This window comes from Liolophura sinensis, chromosome 8 (assembly GCF_032854445.1).
Source record: "Liolophura sinensis isolate JHLJ2023 chromosome 8, CUHK_Ljap_v2, whole genome shotgun sequence".
Lineage (NCBI taxonomy): Eukaryota > Metazoa > Mollusca > Polyplacophora > Chitonida > Chitonidae > Liolophura > Liolophura sinensis.
In genome coordinates, this window is record NC_088302.1 from 20,555,898 (window position 1) to 20,579,679 (window position 23,782).

The 23,782-nt window shown below is 41.2% G+C and overlaps 1 protein-coding gene across 1 annotated transcript; it reads right to left on the reverse strand.

The window, feature by feature from the left end:
* Positions 1-2,990: 2,990 nt before the first annotated feature.
* Positions 2,991-21,054, reverse strand: LOC135473294 (uncharacterized). Its single transcript, XM_064753141.1, has 18 exons — positions 20,909-21,054; positions 19,970-20,118; positions 19,427-19,522; positions 18,760-18,916; positions 18,281-18,326; positions 17,887-18,042; positions 16,231-16,286; positions 15,179-15,316; positions 14,500-14,671; positions 13,859-13,969; positions 12,913-13,131; positions 12,211-12,427; positions 11,391-11,623; positions 7,229-7,319; positions 6,022-6,156; positions 5,525-5,623; positions 4,502-4,681; positions 2,991-3,094 (listed from the first exon to the last, which is right to left on the reverse strand). The coding sequence occupies exons 1-18, from the start codon at positions 21,010-21,012 to the stop codon at positions 2,991-2,993; spliced, it is 2,463 nt and encodes an 820-aa protein (XP_064609211.1). The 5' UTR covers positions 21,013-21,054.
* Positions 21,055-23,782: the final 2,728 nt, after the last annotated feature.

A 23,782-nucleotide genomic window follows, 5' to 3' on the forward strand; every position in this document is an offset into this window, starting at 1 on the left:
CAGCGTGATTTATGAATAGGTAAACAATCTGTACAAACAGGTGTGTAATGAAGGTATGTGTAGATCCTTTAAACGTTCAGCCGAATTTATTCCGAAAAACCTTATGTTTCGTTCCAGGTGACATGTTGATCAGTAGAGAAGAGTTTCAGAAAGCTCCGTGGGACTTTGAATAGGGTAAGAATTGTTTTCATGCCACAGTGACAGGTCTTTGGGACGATACAACCTCAAATGAATAAATGCCTAAAGTTTGGTATAGACATGACAAAACGCAGCTAGAACAATTACGACGTTGGAATGATGTTCAAAATTTGAAGTCACATTAGTGTTGTCAAATTAAATCATTGGATTTAATTTAATTTAACTACTCTTGTAGGTTACTCATTAAGATTTTAGCTAAATACGACGAGGGTACCTAGTTCCCCCCAGATGAATTAAAGAATTAAAATGGGAGAAACTGTTCTATAAGGCATACATATATGGTTTAACGGCTGAGAAGAGTGTTGTCTACATGTATACATGACGGATTTAAACATGCATGTACATGGGTTAAGAAGCCTTTTGTGAGTCATGGTCCACGATTTAATCGGACAGTGATTAAATTTATTCGCCTTGAGTATTCCATTGCGTCTTTCACGTTCATCATTACGAACTGTTGACTCTTTGCAGGATTCTTATTTTCTTTCACTTCATATATAATATAAGGATTGGGGAGGATTTGTGTTGAACACTGGTTTGGAAATTTGTCTTGTGATTATCGACCCGGACCGTTTGTAATGGTTGACGGCTTGTATACAAATGTCTGCTTCCGCGCCAATAGATTCAAACCCTTTCATTTCCGCGTGTGAATATACTGTATACTACAGCGATCTAGCCATGAGAACATTGTTATGCATATAAGTCTAAATCCCAGGTGTCCTTGTGTTTACCGGTTGTGTTTTATTTCACCAGATGCTGATGTCTTCACACTGCAGAACAGCCCCCAGTAAAATTACAAACGTGCAGCAATACCTCACCAAGCCATACCTCAACAACGGTTGTTTCTAGTCATTATCCATATGATTATAAATGCGTAAAAAGTAATCTACTTTGATAATAAATACCGACTACTGTAATTTTATTACTTTTTCTTATCAAAGCTATGTCAAACAATCGAAACCACAAAAGTGGTGTTTCGGTCATCATTCATTTATTAAATGTATACTGTATTGAAAAAACAAGTGTGCTCAGAATCAAACTTATTTATTTATTTGATTGGTGTTTTACGCTGTACTCACAACGGCGGCCAGAATTATAGTGGAAGGACAAAATCAAATTCGGATCAGAATGTCGATACACCTACGGACATGATATTTGCGAGATCCTTCTACCCTTCACTGGTCTTTGAACTGGACGTGAGTCGTAAAAATTTGTCGACATCAATCGTAGCAGGCTGTTCAGATAGTCTTACTTGAAGTTTTACCTATCAGTAGTATGGTATACAACCTGATTTATTTGTTTGATTGGTGTTTTACGTCATACACAAGAATATTTCACGGAGGAAACCCACGACCATCCGCAGGTTGGTGGAAAACCTTTCCATTTACGACCGAACAAGAAATGTCCTGACGGAGACTGGTCGACCCGGTGTCAAGGTACTGTGATTGTATGAAATGTTTTGCCCGACTGGTCGACCTGTTGTCAAAGTACTGCGACTCTAGAAAATGTCCTGTCAAGGACTGGACGACCAGGAGTCAAGGTACTGTGACTGCAAGAAATTTCCTGTCATGACTGGTCGACCGGCGCATACTGTGACTCTAGAAAATGCCCTGTCAGGGACTGAACGACCCGGTGTAAAGGGACAGTGACCGTATCAAATGTCCCTTTAGGGACTGATCGACCCTGCGTCAAGGTACAGTTACTGTATGAAATATCCTGTAAGGGACTGGTCGACCCGGCGTCAAGGTACAGTGACTGTGTGAAATGTCTTGTCAAGAAATTGTCGACCCGACGTCAAAATATGACTGTATGACTGTATAAAATATCCTGTATAAAAGTATCCAAGGTACAGTTACTGTATGAAATATCCTGTATGGGACTGGTCGACCCGGCGTGGAGGTACTGTGACTGTATGAAATATCGTGTAAACGACTAGTCGACCCGGCACCAAAGTACTGTGACTATATGAAATGTCCTGTCAGGGACTGGTCGACACGCTGTCAAGGTACTTTGACTGTAGAAAATGTCCTGTTATTGACTCGACGACCCGATGTCAAGTGACTGTGACCCGGAATCAAGGTACTGTGACTGTATGAGATGTCCTGTTAGAGCCTGGTCGACCCGGCGTCAAGGTTCTGTGACCGTATGAAAAATCCTGTCATAACCCGTCGATTCGGCCTCAAGGCGTAGTGACTGTATGAACTGTTCTGTTATGACTGGTTCACTTGGGGTCAAGGTACTGTGACTGTATGAAATGTCCTGTCAGCGTCTGCTCGACCCAGTGTCAAGGTACTGTGTATGAATTGTCCTGTCAGGGACTGGTCGACCTGGCCTCGAAGCACAGTTATTGTAGGATGTTTCACGCCAGGCTCTGGTCGACCCAGCATTAAAGTACTGTGACTGTATGGAATGTCTTTTTAACGACAGGTCCACCCCGTGTCAATGTACTGTAACTACAAAATGTTCAGTCAGGGCCTGGTTGACCCGGCGTCAAGGTACACTGATTGTAGGAAATTTCCTCTCAATGACTGACTGACCCGGTACCACGATAATGTAACTGTATGAATCCTTTCTGGATTTAAACTGACGGCATTTCTTGCCACAGACAAAGCGACGTGGTGAAAAAATCGTGACAACTCAAAAATTGATCGGCAATGACGTCCTTGGTACCTCTCTTGGTGTCTTGTACAGATTTCTTCACATCTTTGGTTTTACGAATATGACATACAGACTACAATGCAAAAAGTAAGATACCTTTATTTCCAAAACATTGAAATACATTTCTTTTAAACACACTAGACCATGCCTTGAAGGCAGCACATGGCACTGGCTACCACGCCCTTCTCCCCGACGAACCGGGTACCGCCGTTGACGGCTACACAAGAGGGGAGCTCGTCTTCTGAAACCACAAGAGATTCAGAAATTTATTCATTTATTTACATGCATTTATTTATATATTTGATTGTTGTTTAACGCCATACTCATGTATGATGGCGGGTAGTTTTATGTGTATACGCTCAAAAAACTAATTTAGTTCTAACAGAAAGTGATGCTATAATGTATTCTGTTATTATTACACATTATTCTGTCATATTCGACATAATATTCTGTTAGTCTAAATCTTTGTGTTGAATTAATAGAATATGTGTCTTGTATTTAACAAAATAACCTGCTACTATAAAAGAATACATTCTAGCTTCACTCAACAACAGATTTTCTGTTAAATTTAACAGGTCAATTTATTTTAGAGTACAGTGTGTGTCCAACGTGAACTACGGACCTTTCCCAATATGCTAAAGAAATTTTCCATGCGTGAAGTACATATATTTACACCATATTGGTGGAAGATAAGTGGTTTTCAACAGCTGATAAGTGGTTTTCAACAGCACTAACGGCCACGCGAGTATCACCAAGCGCTTAATGTCACATTTGGCCCCACGAATACTGAGAGGGAATCAGAGAAAAAAAACAGCCACAACAATTTGACAGTTTCCAAATCTGTAAAATTTTATTTTTCCGGCCTCATGTAAATTTTCTGGGCTACGGTTTTATTCTTATTTTTCGTGTAAATGATTAAACAGTTAGATACCGGAAGGTCCCATAAACCCCCGCTTGAGGCAAAATTAGGCAAAATATTACTAGAAATGTTAATAGTAATTAATTAGACGCCACTGGCTAAGATTGACTCAAAATGCGGAAAGTATTCAGCAAGTGATTCATAGAAAGGTAGGCCTAAATGTGTGTAGGTTGAAGCAGTATTACTTTCCAAAAGAACACGCAAAGTTATACAAGCATGCCAACACATGGTATGTAAAGTTGAGACACTGATGTTATTATGATGAAACATAGGTAGAGCTTGGTATTTCTCGCAATCCCTAATGCCATAATGCTGGCGCAAAGAGATACATAGACGCACAATTTATTTATTTACTTATTTCATTGGTGTTTTAAGCCGTAATCAAGAATATTTCAGCACTATGATGAGAGGAAACCGGGCAGAGAGCGGGAGAAAAACCCATGACCATCCGCTGTTGCTGCCAAACCTTCCCACATACGACCGTAGCGGAAGTCAGCATGAACTAGACACAGGCGCACAAAATGACGCACGTGTAAAGGGAAACAGCTGTCAAAGACGTAGGCGTACACGTAGATGGCTAAATCCAGCGTCTGAAGCTGAATTTTTCCCTTCAAATCGATATAACTGACACGTGAATACAGGACGGCCTTATAGTCTGGAAAGCTGATTCAAAAGTAATTTTACATTAAATGAATTAGACGATAATTTGCCAGCGCTAGAATGACCCACCGGTAATATAAGCGCCTGCTGTCCGGCCGTCGTCTGACATCACGCTACAACCAGTCATCGCTTCTCCGGGGTGACACTGAACTGAGGCTGTGTCTCCGATAAGCCCTCCGCTATTCTCCGATGTCACCGGGCGGCAGTTCAGGCGCGGGGCGGAGCAGCAGGCAGCGTAGGAAAATACACCTGAAAAAAATTGATTGAAAGATTCCTGTTTAGCGCCATACTAAATATTGTACTCTTATACGACTGAGGTTAGTTTTTTATCGGTGGGGGGAATCGAAGTGCCCTGGGAAATCCCACCGATCTTTCACTCATTTCTTTGATTGTTTTTTACGCCGTACGCAATAATATTCCCACCATCGTTTGGCAAGCTCCGTGAGCACAAACGTCCGCACAAGCTTCACCTTTGTCACTAATGCCCCTGCAAGCAGCGAGAGGGGAGAAATATACAAATCTGCAGTCCAGTTGTGGTACTGCACGTAACATGCCTCAAGAAAATAAATTAGAAATTAAAGTAGAAATCAAACAAGTTGTAAACGGTGACAGAAACCGTAGTCAGCCAGAATAATACATTACATTCTTGTGGACACGCCAACAAGTTTAGTATATGGACACTGGATACACCAACAAGCTTAGTATATGGATAATGGATACGCCAACAAGTTAAGAATATGGACACTGGATACGTCAACAAATTTAGTATATGGACACTGGATACGCCCTACAAGATAAGTATATGGACACTGGGTACGCCAACAAGCTTAGTATATGGACACTGGATACGCCAACAAGTTTAGTATATGGACACTGGATACGCCAACAAGTTTAGTATATGGACACTGGATACACCAAGAAGCTTAGAATATGGACACTGGATACGCCAAAAAGCTTAATGTATGAACACTTTGAACTCTGAACTCTGAACAGGTGGACATTTGAGGTTTCGTGTTTTCCCAAAAGTTATATGCTTATGCCCAAGAGAATTCCTCACACACATGTAGTTATATCTGAGAAACTGTACTTTACCTCCCTCGACTTTGTTTGTCCCATCCATCTGCGCAACACAGGAAGTGCTTCGGTGGAACGCCCCATCCATATTGCCAAAGTATGTGTACGACGTGCAACCTACAAACACAGTCAATGTCAAGGGGAGCACTACAAATACATTGCATCTTTATGTTGTTACAGAGAGAGGAGCTCTATAAATATTCTGCACTTTGTTGTTACAGCGAGGGGAGCACTATAAATATTCTGTACCTTTATGTTGTCGCAGCGTGGGGAGCACTATAAATATTCTGTACCTTTATGTTGTTGCAGCGTGGGGAGCACTATAAACATCCTACACCTTTATGTTGTTGCAGTGAGGGAAACACTATAAATATTCTACACCTTTATGTTGTTACAGCGAGAGGAGCACTATAACTATTCTGCACCTTTATGTCGTTACAGAGAGGGAAGTATAAATATTCTGCGGTCGTGTAACAGCAGAAATGTAACAAAAAGAGAAAGGATGGTATATATACCTGTTGCAAATGAGCCTGTCGGGCAGGTGGTCACGGCCTGGTCGCCGTCGGTCACAGGTTTGGGGGTCGGACCAGATGCCTCATACGAACAACTCATCCCGGTTAGCTTACAGCATCGGGCAATGGCCTGCACGGCTGTATAATAATGACATACCGTTCATTAGTGAGGAACTTTTCAAAATACAGCGATTCGGGTCCAGGCTATGTACTCTGCTGTTCATTCCAATCGTATTTATCATCACACATAAGAACAAAGTACCTTCCAGTTTGAACCTGAATACTTTTTATTTATTTATTTATTTGATTGGTGTTTTACGCCGTACTCAAGAATATTTCACTTATACGACGGAGGTCAGCATTGTGGTGGGTGGAAACCGGGCAAAACCCACGACCATCCGCAGGTTGCTGGAAGACCTTCCCACGTACGGCCGGGAGGAAGCCAGCATGAGCTGGATTTGAACTCACGGCGACCGCATTGGTGAGAGGCTCCTGGGTCATTACGCTGTGCTAGCGCGCTAACCAAATGATCCAAGGAGGCCTCTTATGTGAATAGAGCTGTTGGCTAGACGGAAGGGATGAATTGCTGTCGATTATAGGTGACTGAATATAAGGCCATTGGTTCGAAACCAAAAGATATAAATTTTCAGCGATAGAATCTGTGCTATACTCCAGAAAGTGTTACCCTTTATTAAAGATATAACACCGTCTTTCTTCAATGTGGATGTAGCAGGGGAAAAGACACCAGTTAACAGGTCAAGATAAGGTCATATATGCTTATATGCACTCAAGCTTCCGAATGACAAATACTTCGGAATGACGAAGACGCACCGATAAAAATGGATGAGTTAACAAGAGAAGTCCGCAGCTTTAATTATATTGTATCTCTATGAAAGTATAGCTTTACAACTACCATGCCTCCGTAATGAGAAAACGGTGTGATAAACTGCCGCAAATTTACAGCTGAAAGTCCAGCCAATTCTGAGAGCAATATGTTCTTAAAATGTTCTTAAAATTGCTAAAATCTAATTTAAACGACAAGCGATCTACTTCAAAAAATCTTTAAAAGCATGTTTGTCACTAAAAGCTCTTTGTAAAGACACAACGGCGGGCAGCAAATACATGTATTTAGTGTTAAAAACTTTCCATCGAACTGCGTTCCTTGTGAATTTTAATTCATGCATGCGTGTCAGTGAATATATACACTTACGCGCAGCCGATCGAAAAGCGTTTACAGCAATACACGTTATTTTCCCGTGATACATCTCAATCTGGTCACCGTCCCGGAAGTCTCGGTTGTCCTAAGAGGAAAATATAAGACAGTCGTGCATGAACATCATAATGTGCATGGTTTAAGTTAGTGCTCTAAACATTAGGCCACCGAAGCGGTACTCATAATTAGGGATCCCTTTCTTCCGGAACGGGATCCCTATTGTAATCGTTCTGTTTTTTCTTATTAGAGATCCCGTTTTTCCCGAACGGGATCCCTATTGTAATCGTTCTGTTTTTTCTTCTTCTTCTTCTTCTTATTATTTTTTTTCACCGACTTTGTTCGCAAGGAAGCTTCTACACCGTTCAACATAGAGGTTCCAAATTTTGCTCACATATTCTGGCGGTGAATATCTCGGGACAAATTCTCCATTTATTGCTATGTCACGTGGTTCGGCCGCCATATTGAATTTTGTGTAAAACCTTTTAAAATCTTCTTCTCAAGAACCACTGAACCGATCCTTTTCAAATTTGACATGCCGCTAGAAGGTCAGGAGTTCTTAAAAGTTTGCAAAAATGGTTGACTTCCGGTCAGAACTCTGGAAGCTCGCCATTGGTCGAAATTGTGACATCACTAAAAGTTCTGAAATCTCAAACGTTCTCAACGTATTCTGATGTATCTTGAGCTGCTGATTCCGAATCTGCTTGTATTTTTTGCATATCTGTGTAACATTTTGAGATATAAGCAAAAAACTAAAAAAAAGTTACGTAATTTCAATGACCTGTAACTCGAGAACTATGGGAGCTAGAAATGTGCAACCTGCACTAAATTGTAGCCCAAGACATGCTCTTTCGAGCATTTGTCAACAGATTTGAGATCAGATCAATGTTTTTCTCGCTAGAAGCGTTTAAATGACAACACCGTTTTTTATTTAGAAAAAGATGGGAATCCTATTGCTTTAACATGGAGTTAGATGGGGACTGGACTGGGTTTGTAGTATTTGACCTGATGCTTTCGGCTACACTGTCCATGATCTCCCGAAACGGTTGTAGGATGACATTCAGCTATACAGTACTCTATTAGATGTCCTGGAATTCTAACTACAACAGCAAACGACGTGGACCTGGAAAAGTTATCTTTGTTTTGCGCACGCCTTGTCCTCTTTATTATACGCTAACCAGGCCAGGGTGATTGACAGATATGGACATGTGCCGTGGTCCAGGTGTTGACTTTCTGACAGCGCCTGAGCTATCAGTAGAGCTGTGAGTCTGTGCATGGCAGGTCGTGGATTGAGACATGAAAGTACAAATTTTGATTTTTCTTCTTTCTTTCTTTTCTCTTACTGCTGACGCCTGTCAGTTATGTCAGAGTTCGATCCCAGCTTAGCCAATTTGTCAGGCGATGAAAATGTTGTCAATTTCAAGGTTTTAAGTAGGCTGCTAGGCGTAGTTGGATGTTCTGATGGCGAATATGGTGGTTTTTCCTTTCTCCGACGCACGGTTTTGTCACCAATTCCCATGAAAAAGCGAAAAAGTGCAATTTTCGCCCGTTTGGAGGTCACGTGACAAAAAACTTATGCCGCTGTGGAGCTGAAAATAACGGAGGACAAAGGGCTATATGGGTACTGTAGGCGTGTGGAAAATCGTTGAACTGTCATAATAAAAGTGGGAGTTGCAGGGATTGAAAAATTGGCCAAAGGCCGATTGGCTGTGTTTGTCACTTTGACGTCCCCATGTTATATGATGCATTTTAAATGTATTTGGACTAGGATGAACACACGAACATTGTAGTCATGCTACCAGACGTAGTTTGTCGCCTTGATCATGAATCTGGACTTATTTCTTGATGGCGACGAACAGCTTTGCCGTAAATGGCGATCAAAACGCGAAAATGCGCTAATTCCACCATATCTGGAGGTCCGGTGAGAAAAAACCATTACAGCTGTAAAGCTGAACATAACTGAGTGCAACGTGCTACACATGTACTCTTTGTGTTCTAAAAATCTTTGATCTGTGTCAACAAAGGACATGCACGTTTTCAGATAATGTCCTAAGGCAGATTTTCGACATTCAGCACATTTACAAATACTTCCTGTTACAAGGGCCGTGTATTATTGGTTGGGGAAAACGTCATCGATCTGTCATCATAAATGTTGGAGTTGCAGGGCTTGAAATATTGTCCAATGGCCGATAGGCTATGTTTGGCACTTTGACGTCCCCATATTATATGATGCATTTTAAATTCATTTGCGACTAGGATGAACATACCAACATTGTAAGCATGCTACCAGACGTAGTTAGACGTCCTGATCATGAATCTGGACTTATTTCTTGATGGCCACTTGCGATCAAAACACGAAAAAGCGCAATTTTTCACAATATTTGGAGGTCTGGTGAGAGAACACCGTTACAGTTGTAAAGCTGAAAATCACTGAGTGCAAAGTGTTACACATGTACTCTTTGTGTGTTAAAAATCTTTGATCTGTATCATCAAACAAAGGACATGCACGTTTTCAGATAATGTCCTAAGGCAGATTTACCACATTCGGCACATTTACAAAAACTTGCTGTTACAATGGCCGTGTATTATTTGGTGGGGAAAACGTCATCAGTCCGATCCGGGATCCCGGCCTAGGATCTGCTGTTCGCAGATTCATTCTGGTGATATTTGTTGTTATAGCTTTGTGGATGTGCTATTATTGTACTTGATTAGAATCATCTTAGTTTCCGATGGCTTTGTCGGCATGTTGTCATGGTAGTTTCAACAATATCTACCATAACACTGTAGATCGTTGTCATATGATAGTCAAATACCAGCAACTTAGTACAACATACCTTCACTACAATGAACATATGACCACGTAAAATGGAGTTTTTACGGACGTTTCCAGAAAACAGACATTCGTAAAACAGTCCTCAACCAAAATGGACGTTTCAGGTCAATAATCGCAAAGCCAATTCCCTTGACCACCAAAGAACTAAGAAAGTACACATAAAGTACGAAATTAGGACGGAATTATGCCCTGAGAAACAGTTAACAGTTTGGAAAGACGCAATGGAATGTGAATGAGTGAAATTAATCATGCACAATGTTAGTACTTATGTTGTCAATAATTAAATATGTATCTTCAATACCCCTGTGATTGCAACTGTTCATACACCCATTGATATAATACAACATGATGCATATAGAGCCTCAGCCCCGTCTTAAGCGGGATTAGACACGATTATGAAGCAGTGCCAGAGATTCTGAACGATTTGTCCATATTTATTTGCAACAGAATGGCACTCATTGTAAAAGTGATGAAACTAAGAGTGATGGCGTTTGATGGAATAACCGTGACACACTAGTTTTGGCAGTAATAACTTGTGACGATGATTGAAAGCGTCACAAAACACAGAGAATCTAACAAATGTTACGCGACGAGATATGAACACACCATATGCAGGACCTTTCGATATATTGCTATCCAAATAAGGCTAATTAACAATACCAAAATTGAAAATTATCCTTGTTTTCGTGAAAACTGTGGGACACGAAAACGTTTCTGATCTTTGTACAAACCTCATACAAAGTCTTGTGATTTCGCCCAGTGGGGGAAGGTTCGGACCTCTACATAATGAATTGTATCCTGAATTGTGTCCGTACTATACTGTGATTATTCGTTAACAGTGATGACAACCCAGTATTTTAAACTATTCTAAACCAGCAACGTCTAATACATTACAACACCGCCGCATTTTTAACCTAATTCTGCTTAAGCCATGGTGCTAGGAGGCGTGTAAATTGATTGTATTTATGCATTTAAATGAACAGTTAGAATGAACTCTAACAGAGGTAAAATGACAAGAGGCCCGATTTCACCGGTTACGAGTGACCATTTGCCAACTATCACACTATCGTCACTGCTCTACTTTTACTCTGAATGTCACAGTGCAAAAGCACAGAAGCTAGGAAGAGGCATATTTGATTCACAATTTTTTTGGTCATCTTCAGTCAATATTTCCGCAAAATTTTTTTGGTCATCTTCAGTCAATATTTCCGCAAAATTTTATTTGTCATCTTCTGAAAATGACAAATAAAGTTGCGAAAAACTTATTGGTGGATCAGCCAGGCTTTACTCTGTATGCTGCAGTCTTTCATACTGTACATGTACACTGACCTTGGTTTGCATGGAGCAGCTTGTCATGACCTCTCCATCTTCACAGCTAATGCTTGCTTTCTGATCATCTCCAACCTGAGAAAGACCCGAGTATCGACTCACACACTGCAGGCTGTCCCCAGACCCAGAGGTCGAATGTCCCACCGTGCGCGGGTTAATGGTAAACTCTTTGTGCGAATGTCCCCCGCTGATGAACGGAGGCAGGGTTGGCTTAGGGCTGACCGAGATGGTGTCTGATAGAAAAGACGTATCCACTGTATACTTAGAGTTGATACATGCAGACGTCGAAGACCAAGAGGCTTCGCAATGAAATTGACCCATATCGGGTACTTCAATAAAACCTACATACACTTTCGCATTATACTGGCAAACTTTCATATTATATTCGAGATCAGGGGCCAGTCTGGCTTAAAGTTATCACTGCTAATTTAAAGAATTTGGAAACGACCAATATTTCAAAGTTCCCAATTTCGATTCACACAACGATGTTGTATGTTCAATGAGACAATCAGCTCTTGATTAAAGAGGTAGAGGGTTTGAATTCACGTCTCGGTGATTGCGACCTGATGTCAGTGCGTTTGTCAGAGACCTGTCGAAGTCAGGTTTCCTTCGTCTACAAACATGGAAGCTGTCGCCTGTGTGAAATATTAGCGTGGCGTAAACCACGAGGGAGCAATAAGACAGCACTAGCTGCTGTAAGGAGATATCGCCATTATAGGACTGAAATATGTTTAAAAACAACATTAAACTTCATGCAAAGAAACAAATTAAGATTGTAGGACTACTACATAATCTCCCGAGTGAAGTAACTCATCCTCACGTCCATCGCCGTCCACTAAGACATCAACCACGCTGCCGGACTTATCTAATGTGAACGTCTGTACTTTTATCGGATTGCCGTTCTTCTTCATGATGATCTCATAATCTCCTCTGAAACCACGGAACCGGAAGGTCGTGCCTAGTGACACAGGGTATGTCAATTTTGTGCTCCACTCTTCTTTGGTGAGCTTTAGCCATCTTTGACCAGCTTCGTTTATCTGAAAAGAACAGTGGAAAACATGTTGACATGTTAGATTGGTGGGATTGTGAGTGTGTAATGGTCATCGCGAAAGGTTGTTGGCTGTATCATGTTCAAAGTAAGGAGCGTGTCCAAGGAGAAAGAAGGGAATGGAACGTGGTGAGTCCATGGGGAAGATTGTCAATTACTTGTCAAAGGCCGGCGGTTTATTCCGAGCACTTGTACATCCATTCACGGAACTGAACCACTGTACAATTACCCATCCATCAATTGATTGACCAATCACTCAATCAATCAGCTAGACGGAGGGTGATATTTTCATATTCTCTTTAGTCGAGCAATCATTTGGTAAGCCAGGACGACTGTTTGCTGCATAAAAATAAAACTTACAATCTCCGCATCAAAATACTTCTAATACTATCATCATTGTGGCTTAGAATGGTGACCAAAGCTTATGCTGTAATAGGTTTAAGTCAAATAGAATTAGGCCAAATGCAGCCTTACGTAAAAGTTATTGCCGTTAACCAAACTGGCCCCGGGTCCTCGGTGTTCAAGACGATCCCAGAAGCCCCACATGATGATGCCCTCGACGGCCGGACAGCTGAAGAACATCCTCCAGGCCGTTTCGTACCAGTCTGCCCTTGTAGTTTCGTTCTCCACGTACAAGTCCAGTTCTGTGATCCACAAAGGAAGGCCCACAGTAGAGAACAGATCCAGGCGGAGCTGATGTGTAAAGAAACATGAACAGCGTACCAGATGGAGCTAGTGGGTAAATCAACTCTGAGGTAAATTGACATGGATACGTATTTCACCGGCTACATGTGAGCATTTGCCAGCTATCACAATGTAGTCGCTGCTCTGCTTTTTCTCTCTGTGCTGTATGTCTTAATTATACGAACATCTTGTCAGATGTAGCTGGTGGGTAAAGCAACATGAACAGCTTACCAGATGTAGCTGGTGGGTAAAGAGACATGAACAGCTTACCAGAAACATGAACAGCTTACCACATGTAGCTGGTGGGTAAAGAAACATGAACAGCTTACCAGAAACGTGAACAGCTTACCAGATGTACCTGGTAGGTAAAGAAACATGAACAGCTTACCAGATGTAGCTGGTGGGTAAAGAAACATGAACAGCTTACCAGAAACGTGAACAGCTTACCAGATGTACCTGGTAGGTAAAGAAACATGAACAGCTTACCAGATGTAGCTGGTGGGTAAAGAGACATGAACAACTCACCAGATGTAGCTGGTGGGTAAAGAGACAAGAACAACTTACCAGAAAGATGAACAGCTTACCAGAAACATGAACAGCTTACCAGATGTAGCTGGTGGGTAAAGAAACATGAACAGCTTACCCAATGTTTAGACCTGCGACGCGCTGACACGCCTAGGCTACCTAAATAACAGGTAGTAATAATATAGACGACAGAATCTCAACTTGAACGAACCTTTAATAGAGCTGGGTCAGGTCTAATATTGCTTCTGAAGTGACCTTGCAGACCCAGTCCATACAGTCCCACGTTCGCCGTCTTGAATTCTTTGGCTTGGGCAACATACGCCTGTGAACAAGACAAAGCAACTACCGAACTTTTGTCTGTTAGTGGCACTTAGTCAGTAGTGTATTTGGATAACACAAAATTAAGGTGAAAGCATTCTGACTTCAACAATGCAACCTGCAGATGGTCGTGGGTTTTCCCGGTTTCTGCCCGGTTTTCTCCCACCATAATGCTGGCCGCCGTCGTATAAGTGAAATATTCTTGAGTACTGCGTAAAACTCCAACCAAATAAACTGAATAAATAAAACTTCAGCAATGTGTTTCAAGTTTTTGTAGGTTTGACAAATATCCACATTACGTACTGGTCATATCAGTCAAATTTCAAGGAAATGGATTTTGTTTTTGAGGAATCTTCAGTTTATATGGGTCAAATTAATGTTTTGAAACATGCTGTTACCTCTGCTCAATTTGCTGCCTTCGTTTCATTTTGATATTTCTAACTAGTTTCTCTTGGAACTGGAGTAGCACTTCGAATTTTCCAGGCAGGGCGGTATATGGCGGAGAGCCAATTTGAAATCCAAACGGTGACTTACCCCAGTGCTGCCTCCTCTTGCCACAACGTCGTAATCATTGAGGAACAACTTTACGTCGGGATCGGCCTGGTGAACCCTGGCAAACATTTTCTTGGAGTAGTCCCTGTCACCCGTTGCTTCCTCAAAAAACTGCCCATGCAGTAACTCGTTATTCACGTCCCAATGCTCAACTCTGTAAGACAAAGGTGATACTTTTGGGCATTATTTTTGGGGCGTGTAATTTGGTACTACTTACGAATTTTTCGTTACATGTGATCATTTGACAGATATTACACTGTAGTCGCTGCCCTAGATTTACTCACGGTAAATTATAAATTATATATGGATTTCGGGTCGTATTATACGGTACTTAAGATTTTGAAATAGTAATGTTTGGTATCTGCAGCGTGTTGTTCCAGTGAAGCAGCACAACACGTCGATTACCACCGACCAGCTACAATGAGACACCGTCGTGATCCAAATGACGTTGAGGGCTGCGTTAAATCACATGCGTACATGCACGAGGTAACTGACTTACTTCCCATCTGATATCTCACACCAGGTAACTAACTTACTTCCAATCTGATACCTCACACGATGTAACTGACTTACTTCCCACCCCATCCCATCTGATACCTCACACAATGTAACTGACTTACTTCCCATCTGATACCTAGCTCACTCAAGGTCAATGACTTACTTGCCCCTCGTGATGTTGGTCATGTAGCTAATCCGCCTGTTTACGGTCTCGTCCACCTGCTGCCCAGACAGACTCCACACCCAGCTCGGCACACTACCCTTCACTGCCCAGAACATATTGTGTGCTCTGACAGGCAGCCTGCAGAAAACAGAGCATTACAAATGACCAACTGCAAAAAGATACAGGATTTCAAAAATTAACGAAAACACGATAAAATGAAGGATATTGCTGACTGGAAGAAAGCTTTGAATGATATGTAAATTGTTCAAATGGTGAAACTGTAAAGTCGCACATGGGAAATAATTATCATCTGTCGCATGAGGCTCTTTTTATTGGAATGAATGAATAAATGAATGCTTAGGGTTTAATGTCGTACTTAACAAGTTTTCAGTCACATGACGACGAGGAGTCATTAAGTGTGTGTATATATCTTGTGTCTTCTTTTGGCAGGGCGAGTCCACGCCGCTAAAGGGCTGGGTCCACTGAAGTATCGTGCCAAAGACAGCAGACAGAACACCCCATACAGTCACTGACACGGGGCCAACCAGTCCTGTTTCCTGGCTCTAATCCCTCAGTGCTGAGCGCCAAGCGAGGCGGCAGCATGTACCATTTTTAAAGTTTTTGGTATAATCCGATCTGGGTTTGATCCCGGGTCTCCGACATCGAGGTGGACGCTCTAACCATTAGGCCACCGAAGCGGTCTTCTTTTTATGGGTATTTATTTTTCAGGAACATTGTTTTAATGTTATTGTATCTTAAATGTGAGGACAATACAGCAGTTTGATCAGTTCTAGGCCAGTGACGTCTAATAAATTGCAATTAATATCACTGCATTTTTTGTACATAATTCTGCTTAAGCCATGTTACTAGTCCGGTGAAATTTGCTACTATTTAAGCATTTTCACGAACAGTTAGATTAAAACCCTAACTGAGAAAAATTTCGTATTTCACCGGTTACGTGTGATCATTTGCCGGCATTGTCGTCACTGCGGTAAATGGCAGCCTTCGTTATATCTGACTTTTTACATGAGGAGATTCGTTTAGAGACTCACCCTCTATTTTTGAGGTATTCAGTTGCAGCGATAGCTTCACGGTAATCCGGGTGGTTCTGTGGTGAGATTAACAAATAAACTGTTGATAAATCAATTGGAAAGTTTCGAGTTCGAACTCTTTTATCGCTAAAGGTAAAAACAGTTCTACTGTATCATGTCAAATTTGAAAAATGACCCTTTACTGATATTAATTTACCAATCACAAATGAAACCCCTTTCATTAAGAGACTTTTTATTTTCACAAATGTTCAGCTTCTCAGTTTTCTCCATCATTCTTCTGTTCGTTTTGGGGCCTCCGCTCGCATAGCGTAATGGTCCAAAGGCCTCTCACCAATGCGGTCGCTGCGAGTTCAAGTCCAGTTTATGCTGGCTTCCTCTCCGGCTGTACGTGGGAAGGTCTTTCAGCAACCTGATTGGTTTTCCACCAATCAAATAAATAAATAAATATATCTTCTCGTTTTAGGCTGTGTGAAAGTGTGAAACTTTCAGACGTCCTGGTTGTAGTAAATGTGATCGATTGCGTAACATTTTGACTGCTCACATGATAAAGTAGGATTTTTTGTACCTTTAACGATAAATTCGAAACTCAGATATTACTACATAAACCTAACAACTGACATATAAGCCTGCATGGTGTCTATAAATACGTGTATGTAAAACTCATGGCGATTAAATGTGTGAAATATGGAAAAATAATAAAGCTGAATTAAAACATTTAATAATTTAACAACTAGAATCATCAACTTATTATCGTATTTACTCAAGTCAAAATTATAACGAGATAATGTTATACCTGTGGGTATATTGGGGGGTATGTGGGGTACATGGGGTATATTTTCCGGGGGACACGGATCAAAGCCGGTTTCTCTAGTAACAAAGGAGCATTGCCATCATGTATGAGAATCGTCATAAAAGACAGAAATGAACAACAGACTACAAAGTTTCGGCAACAATCACTCTTGGAGGAAAAAGTTCGGCAACAATCACTCTTGGCGGGAAACGTTTGACAACAATCACTCTTGGCGGGAAAGGTTTGGCAACAATCACTCTTGGCGGGAAAGGTTTCCATTTCAAGGCATACCAGGCATTTAAACAAATAATGTGGGAAATCAGTTAGGTTTAATAACTCTAAATTCCTCAATGGATTCCTTGCATTTGATTATGGTTCTTTCAGGCCCTCCTTATAACATATTGTGCATAAGTCATATTCATACGGGAATAAAAAACAACAAGGCTGCTGCAGCTAAACCTAATCTGCATCCCAAGAATTGCATGACTTGAGCAAATGCCTCTTGGCTCCTGTGAATGTCTCACCGCCAATAGCGGTATATAAATAGATAAATGGATAGTATGCATTTCGGACATTTTCCGTAGTTTTAATTTTCCAGTGGTTTACTAATACTGTGTTACGAATTGCATATTTTTAATTATCTGACTGTTTTTATCGTCATACTCAAGACTGTTCAATCATCTGATGTCGGGTATACAGTTTTATGCGTGGGGGAACTCATTGCGGGTCTGTTCTTTCTCTTCGTAAAATACAACAGTGAATATATCATGTAACATCAAGCGTGGATTGCTCTAGTTGTATAACTTCACAGCTGCTCAATCTTATCTCACCACACGTGGAGAAAATCACCATGTAATATATCTTACCGGAGTGCCGTGGGAATATTTCCATTTGTAGGAGCCAATTGTGTACCAGTTAAACATTTGAAACAAAAGCTCGCGGTAGTGCTCGGCATTCGGGTCTAACAGGTGAGCATCACTCACTACTGTGCCAAAACCAAAGCTGTGATTCACGTGGTTGATCTATGAAAAAAGATAAATTAATTAATTAAATCAAATCAAACATCATAAGCAGTGAAGAAATACTGATACAACAGTGTCCGGAATATTTTGACGCCATCTGAAAAGCGAACAATATTTTTTCCAAGCGACTGTTATGGACTCCTTATTAAAGGAATCATGACATATCCAAAACGAAATGTGAAAAAGAGTAATACTGACGATTTTTAGGAAAAAGCTGAGGAGCTTTTTAAAGTCCTACCTGAAGCTCAATGTCATTGGCTTTAAAACCTGGATCGAGTTGAATTCTGCAAGTATAGAGGACTAGTTACAGATTTGTACGGCAATATTCACGTAAAACGAAAAAGGCATTTCGTCTACCTTTATGTTCGTCGCTATTCGATATTAATAAATGAATATCTTTCTTCAGTGATCAGTGTTTTGGCTGCTAACAAAGACAATTTTAGTAACAGACATTTTTGGCTCTCGTGACGCCTGGAGACGTGACGTGAGAACGATTGAGCCATTCAGCCCACATGCCAAGGGTATGTCTGTTGCAGTCGAAGAAATGTCAGTTTTATGACAGCATTTTGGTCATTCAATATAGGAAGTACATAGGAAGGTTGTGTGTTCGTGGGTAAAATACTACACAAATAGTAACGTCGTGCTACAGGCCTACAAACAGTTCTATACAACCTATGAATATATCTGGACACCAGAGAGAGTCAGCTTCAGGCCTACCTTAACACAGCGTCGCTCTTTCGATATTTCTCGACCCGAGCGTTTGCTTCCTCTTTCCATCCGGGGTAGTCGTCCACTTCTGTTAGGGACATATCATCCAGGAGAAAATCAACTCCTGGGTCGGGACCCTGAACATACACGTCCACAGAGGTGAAAGCTGAAACCAGACAAAAGGTATCATACATTCACACTGCACAACATCGTATGTTATACCGGTCTTTACACCTGGGATTCTTTGTGTATGTAGAACAGCACGAAGTACTAATAAATACCGCCATGCATTAATATCAACCGCGAGTTTATTTTACATTGCGGAAACTTCAGATCGGAAACTAAATGACATGCTGCCAACGTCTGGTGTGTCATTATTTACTTTTCAAATAAGAGTACCACGCATATCCAACCAGGAAGCCTTACAGAAGACGCCATGCAATCTTTTATTCTAAAGCCCCGACGCAGAACACTTGTTGGTCATCACTGTAGAATTTATGATATAAATGAAGACGAACAGCACAGAGCAGCGAACAGTGTGATAGCTAGCAAGTGGTCACATGTAATTGATGAAATACGGCCTCTTGTCAGTTTACCTCAATCATGGTTTTATTCTAACTGAATAACTTTTCACATGTAAATGAATAAACAGTAGCAATTTACAGTGATAACCTACCCTGGCTGGGCGTATGGAATGAGCCTTGTAAGGCGAACCAGCCCACACTAGAATCCAGGAAACTCCGACTGGCATAGGTGAAATAGTCCGTTCTTCCTAAAGGGTGAGAAAAGGCCATGAAATCAAACTATGGTCCGTTGTAAATCAAGTAGCAAACAAAGTGTTTCATAACTGGTACCCTGCTTCATAACTGTGTCTGATTCCCCTTAGCCGAGGCTAGAGGCTGTATATTCGTCGTTTTGAATTAGATTGCCACAGTGGATATATGGACAGTTGCAATCAAAGCGCATCTGAGATACATACATGTGTTTAAATTATCGACAACATAAAAACCAGCATAGTACACCATTTGGTTACTGATTTAATTCCTTGCCTCTTTTAAACACCATGGAAAACTGTTGGCTGCTTTCTTTATATGTTTTTGGTTGACCACTGGTACATAAATTCCTGTTTACTATAGCATTTGGAGTTAAGTATTGACGTAATTATAGTGGCGTTTGGAACGTTAACTTTAGATCGTGAAAGGCACAGGACGGGCTTCACCATTTGTCCAATGTACGGCTCCGGAGATGTCCAGCTTCTGGAACATTGTCCCATTTTTATTGTTCAGCATTTTGGCGTAACCACTGACTGCATAGCTCGTGTCGCCCTTCAGCTTCAGGTTTTGACCGGGTCCCATCCAGAAGGCAGATCTATGAAATACATTTGTTACACATATTTGTCTAAATACCCACATATACAAATTGGACCCTTCTGCATGACACTTGCTTGTTTTGAAGTTGAATAACCTACATTCTTTTGACCGCTTCGGCGGCCAATAGCGTCCATCAGAGCGTCCGCCTCGCACTCTGGAGACCAGGATCAAACCTGGATCGGGTTATACCGAAGACTTTTAAAATGGTACTTGCTGCTGCCTCGCTTGGCGCACAGCAAAGTGAGGTTAGAGCAAGGAATCAGGGCTAACTGGCCTGGTGTCAGTATAATGTGCCTAGGTGGGGTGTCATGTCTGGTGTCTTCGGTGTTGTCAAAAGCAATGTTATGGAGCTACAAACACCAATAAAAAGAGCATCCGCCTAACATAACAGATGTTAAAAGGCATTAGAGCGACCTGTCATAAGGAGGAGGCCCCGTTTCAGACCAGAATGGGATCATATCCAAGACGTCATCAGTACTTCACTGGCTTAGTGTCAGCTTTCTATGACTTGATGTGATGCCATTTCACGGCATTCCAGTGAGGCTGCACTGTACACAATGTCGGCTATAGCACCGGCCTGTCAAAAGCAGACGCAGTCAAAATACCAAAGAACTAATGTCAAAATCGGTGGTAAATCGGAAGTAAACAATACACATATTCTGGATTTCGCGGACGACTAGGCTATCTTGAGTGGTTTATAAAGCCTAAGTCCTGACACATAACTTGTACTCATGCTTTTGGCCGGATCAGACATGTACGGTTTACATTCTGAGGTTTAGTTATCTAACCTTTGGGAAGATTTCAACGCTTTAAGGCCGCCATGTTTGTCTGGCACGAGTTCAAGATGGGAGCCTCTGTCCGACCAGCTCTCGCCCAAACTGGCATCTTCCATGCCAGGGTTCGCAAACAGTTCTACGGCACCATGGGTAAACGAGAAGAAAGCCGTAATTGCTAGTATTAATAACACCGCCATGGCGCTGAAGTACACAACTGGCCTCAGTAGGCAAACAAACCCTAAAAATGTCTGTATCTCTCAAATCCACAGACAGATTTGAGCACTGCGCATGTGTCAAGAGGTAAAGATAAATGCACCTACTGTTGTTGGTGGGAAGAGTCTCCTGGCATTTAGACCTACATGTACCTGCCAGAAAGTCAAGACCATTCTTATATTCTCTAGGGCAGACTCCACGAAGAGCTTTTTGAAACAACTTAGATTTGGTAGTAAGGCTACGGTTATATTACAGCTAAGCCTTACTTGACACATGACTGGTTCTCTCGTCTCATTTGCCCCAGGCCGTATATCTCTTTCTTTAACTACATACGCACTCAGTTTTTTCCCATCTTTAAGAAGGGGGTAATCTCAGTTTTGACTCAGTCAAAATACGACCTGAGTAATTAATTTATCCGTGTAGCCTACGTGTTCACTTGATTGTTGTTTGAACACCGATATTCAAGCATTTTCTATATATATACGGGTTTGGCGAGTCTTAAGAATCCCGGAATTCGGACCCTTACTAAACCACTAAGGGTGTCCGAGGTAAATCACGACAAATAAAGCCCCCGTGCACACTTAGCCGAATGTTAATTATGACGAAGCGTTACGACAAAAGATTCTTATTGCTTGGTTTAGCAAGCGGTAAATTAGACAGTTCGACAACGTTATGTTGACTACATGATGGTGATAACGATCTCCGCACTCGAGTTATGACTGACTTACAAATAATTGAGGATGCGTTACGACCCTGTCCATCGTACATTCATATTCATTCGCTATTCTGAAATTGTAGCCGAACCGTTACGACATAATAATGATGTAGTTACCTTTAAGATTGCAACCGGCAGGTTCGCCAATATTTACGAAAATTTGGCGAATACTTACAAATCATTAAGAACTTACGTCCGGTTACGAATTGTAGCCGACATGAAAAACAGAACAAGAATTTATTACGAACGCTCAGAAATCAATACAAAAGACCACTAATGCGAACAAGATTACACTACAACGTGAATTCGTAACGGTTCGGCTTTACTGACAAACTTTACCAAATGAGACAAATCCCACATTGGTGTAACGCACGCCGTATTCGGCAACCGTCATGTAACGCCACATGAAAGTTCCAATGCAAACACAATGCAACCTGAATTCGTAACGGTTCGGCAGAATATTCGTCTAAGTATGAAAGGAATTTTCAGCCCCGTTGACACTTAGGCGAATGTTGTGCCGCACCACTAAGACATAAATGATTCCTATTCCATCATGCAAGAGGTAAACTGGCGTGAATTTGATGACAGTTTTACAAATTCATGGACAATTTGCTAACCGTTACCATCGATGACGTCATGTTCATGACATTCTTTGAATTTTTGAAAAATTTCAGTCCACGATCTCCGCACTCAGTTTATGACAGCCTTACGAATAATTAAAAGTGCGCTACGAAACGATCTATATCGTAAATCTGTATTCATTCGCAAGTGTTTCGTATCTATTCTGCCTTTATCGGTTGATTCTGAGAACCTTTACCACATAACGATGCTTCCGCAATGATCACGTTAACAATTACAAGCGAGAGCTTCGCGAGTATTTACGAAGCTTTCACGAATACTTACGAATTATCATGAACTTACATACAGTTACGAAATTTTCGAACTTTCTGAAATTGTAGCCGACATGAAAATTAGAACATGAATTCATTACAAACGCTCAGGAATCAATACGAAAGACCACTAATGCGAACAAGATTACACCACAACGTGAATTCGTAACGGTTCGGCTTTACTGACAAACTTTACCACATGAGACAAATCCCACATTGGTGTAACGCACGCCGTATTCAGCAAACGTCATGTAACGCCACATGAAAGTTCGAGAGCTGTTGACCACTTATTGCTGACAAGGCCCCCAATACAATGAAAGCATTCTTTGTTTTGGGATTTTTAAATTTCCTGTACTCATATAGGACTGAACCTCACACCGTGTAAAACCCATAACTATTGAATGGCAAGCATCACGACCCGATTTATACTTGAATCATAGTTTTAATGCAGAGTCCAATGCATATATGGTGTATGCACTTTTCATAATGTATCGTTTGTACATGAACAATTTATGAACTTCCTATAGTCCCATATCAACTTTCTGTCAAATTTCCACGAAAGGTCTATCTCGGGTCGGGTCACACCTAAGGCCTTAAAAGAGGAAGTTGTAGCTCCCTCGTTTGGCGTTCAGCATTTAAGGGATAGTGCGACGACTAGTATCAGTATAATGGCTCGGGCGGGGCTGCTCACTTGACGACTTACTTGACTTAAGTCGTCTCTGTGAAGCAGCACTAGATAAGAGAGCCGTGGAAGTCCGTCCTGCAATAAGGAGGCACATTACATGCACTCTAAGGACTTCTTCGTCGTTATATGAATGAAAAATTGTTAAGTACGCCGTTAAACCCCAAGCACTCACTAGATGAGAAATGTAACAAATACGTTGTCCCATTGTGGACCTATTTCTCGATAACTGAATCGATTGCTTGCAAGGGGAGCTAATCATGCTATATAAAATAACTATTGCTAACATTAAAAGTTATTTCCATTGAAAAATCTATTTAGTAACAGACGATGCACAGATTACTGAATTGTGCACTGCTAAAAACAAAAATGAAATTTAACTTCTG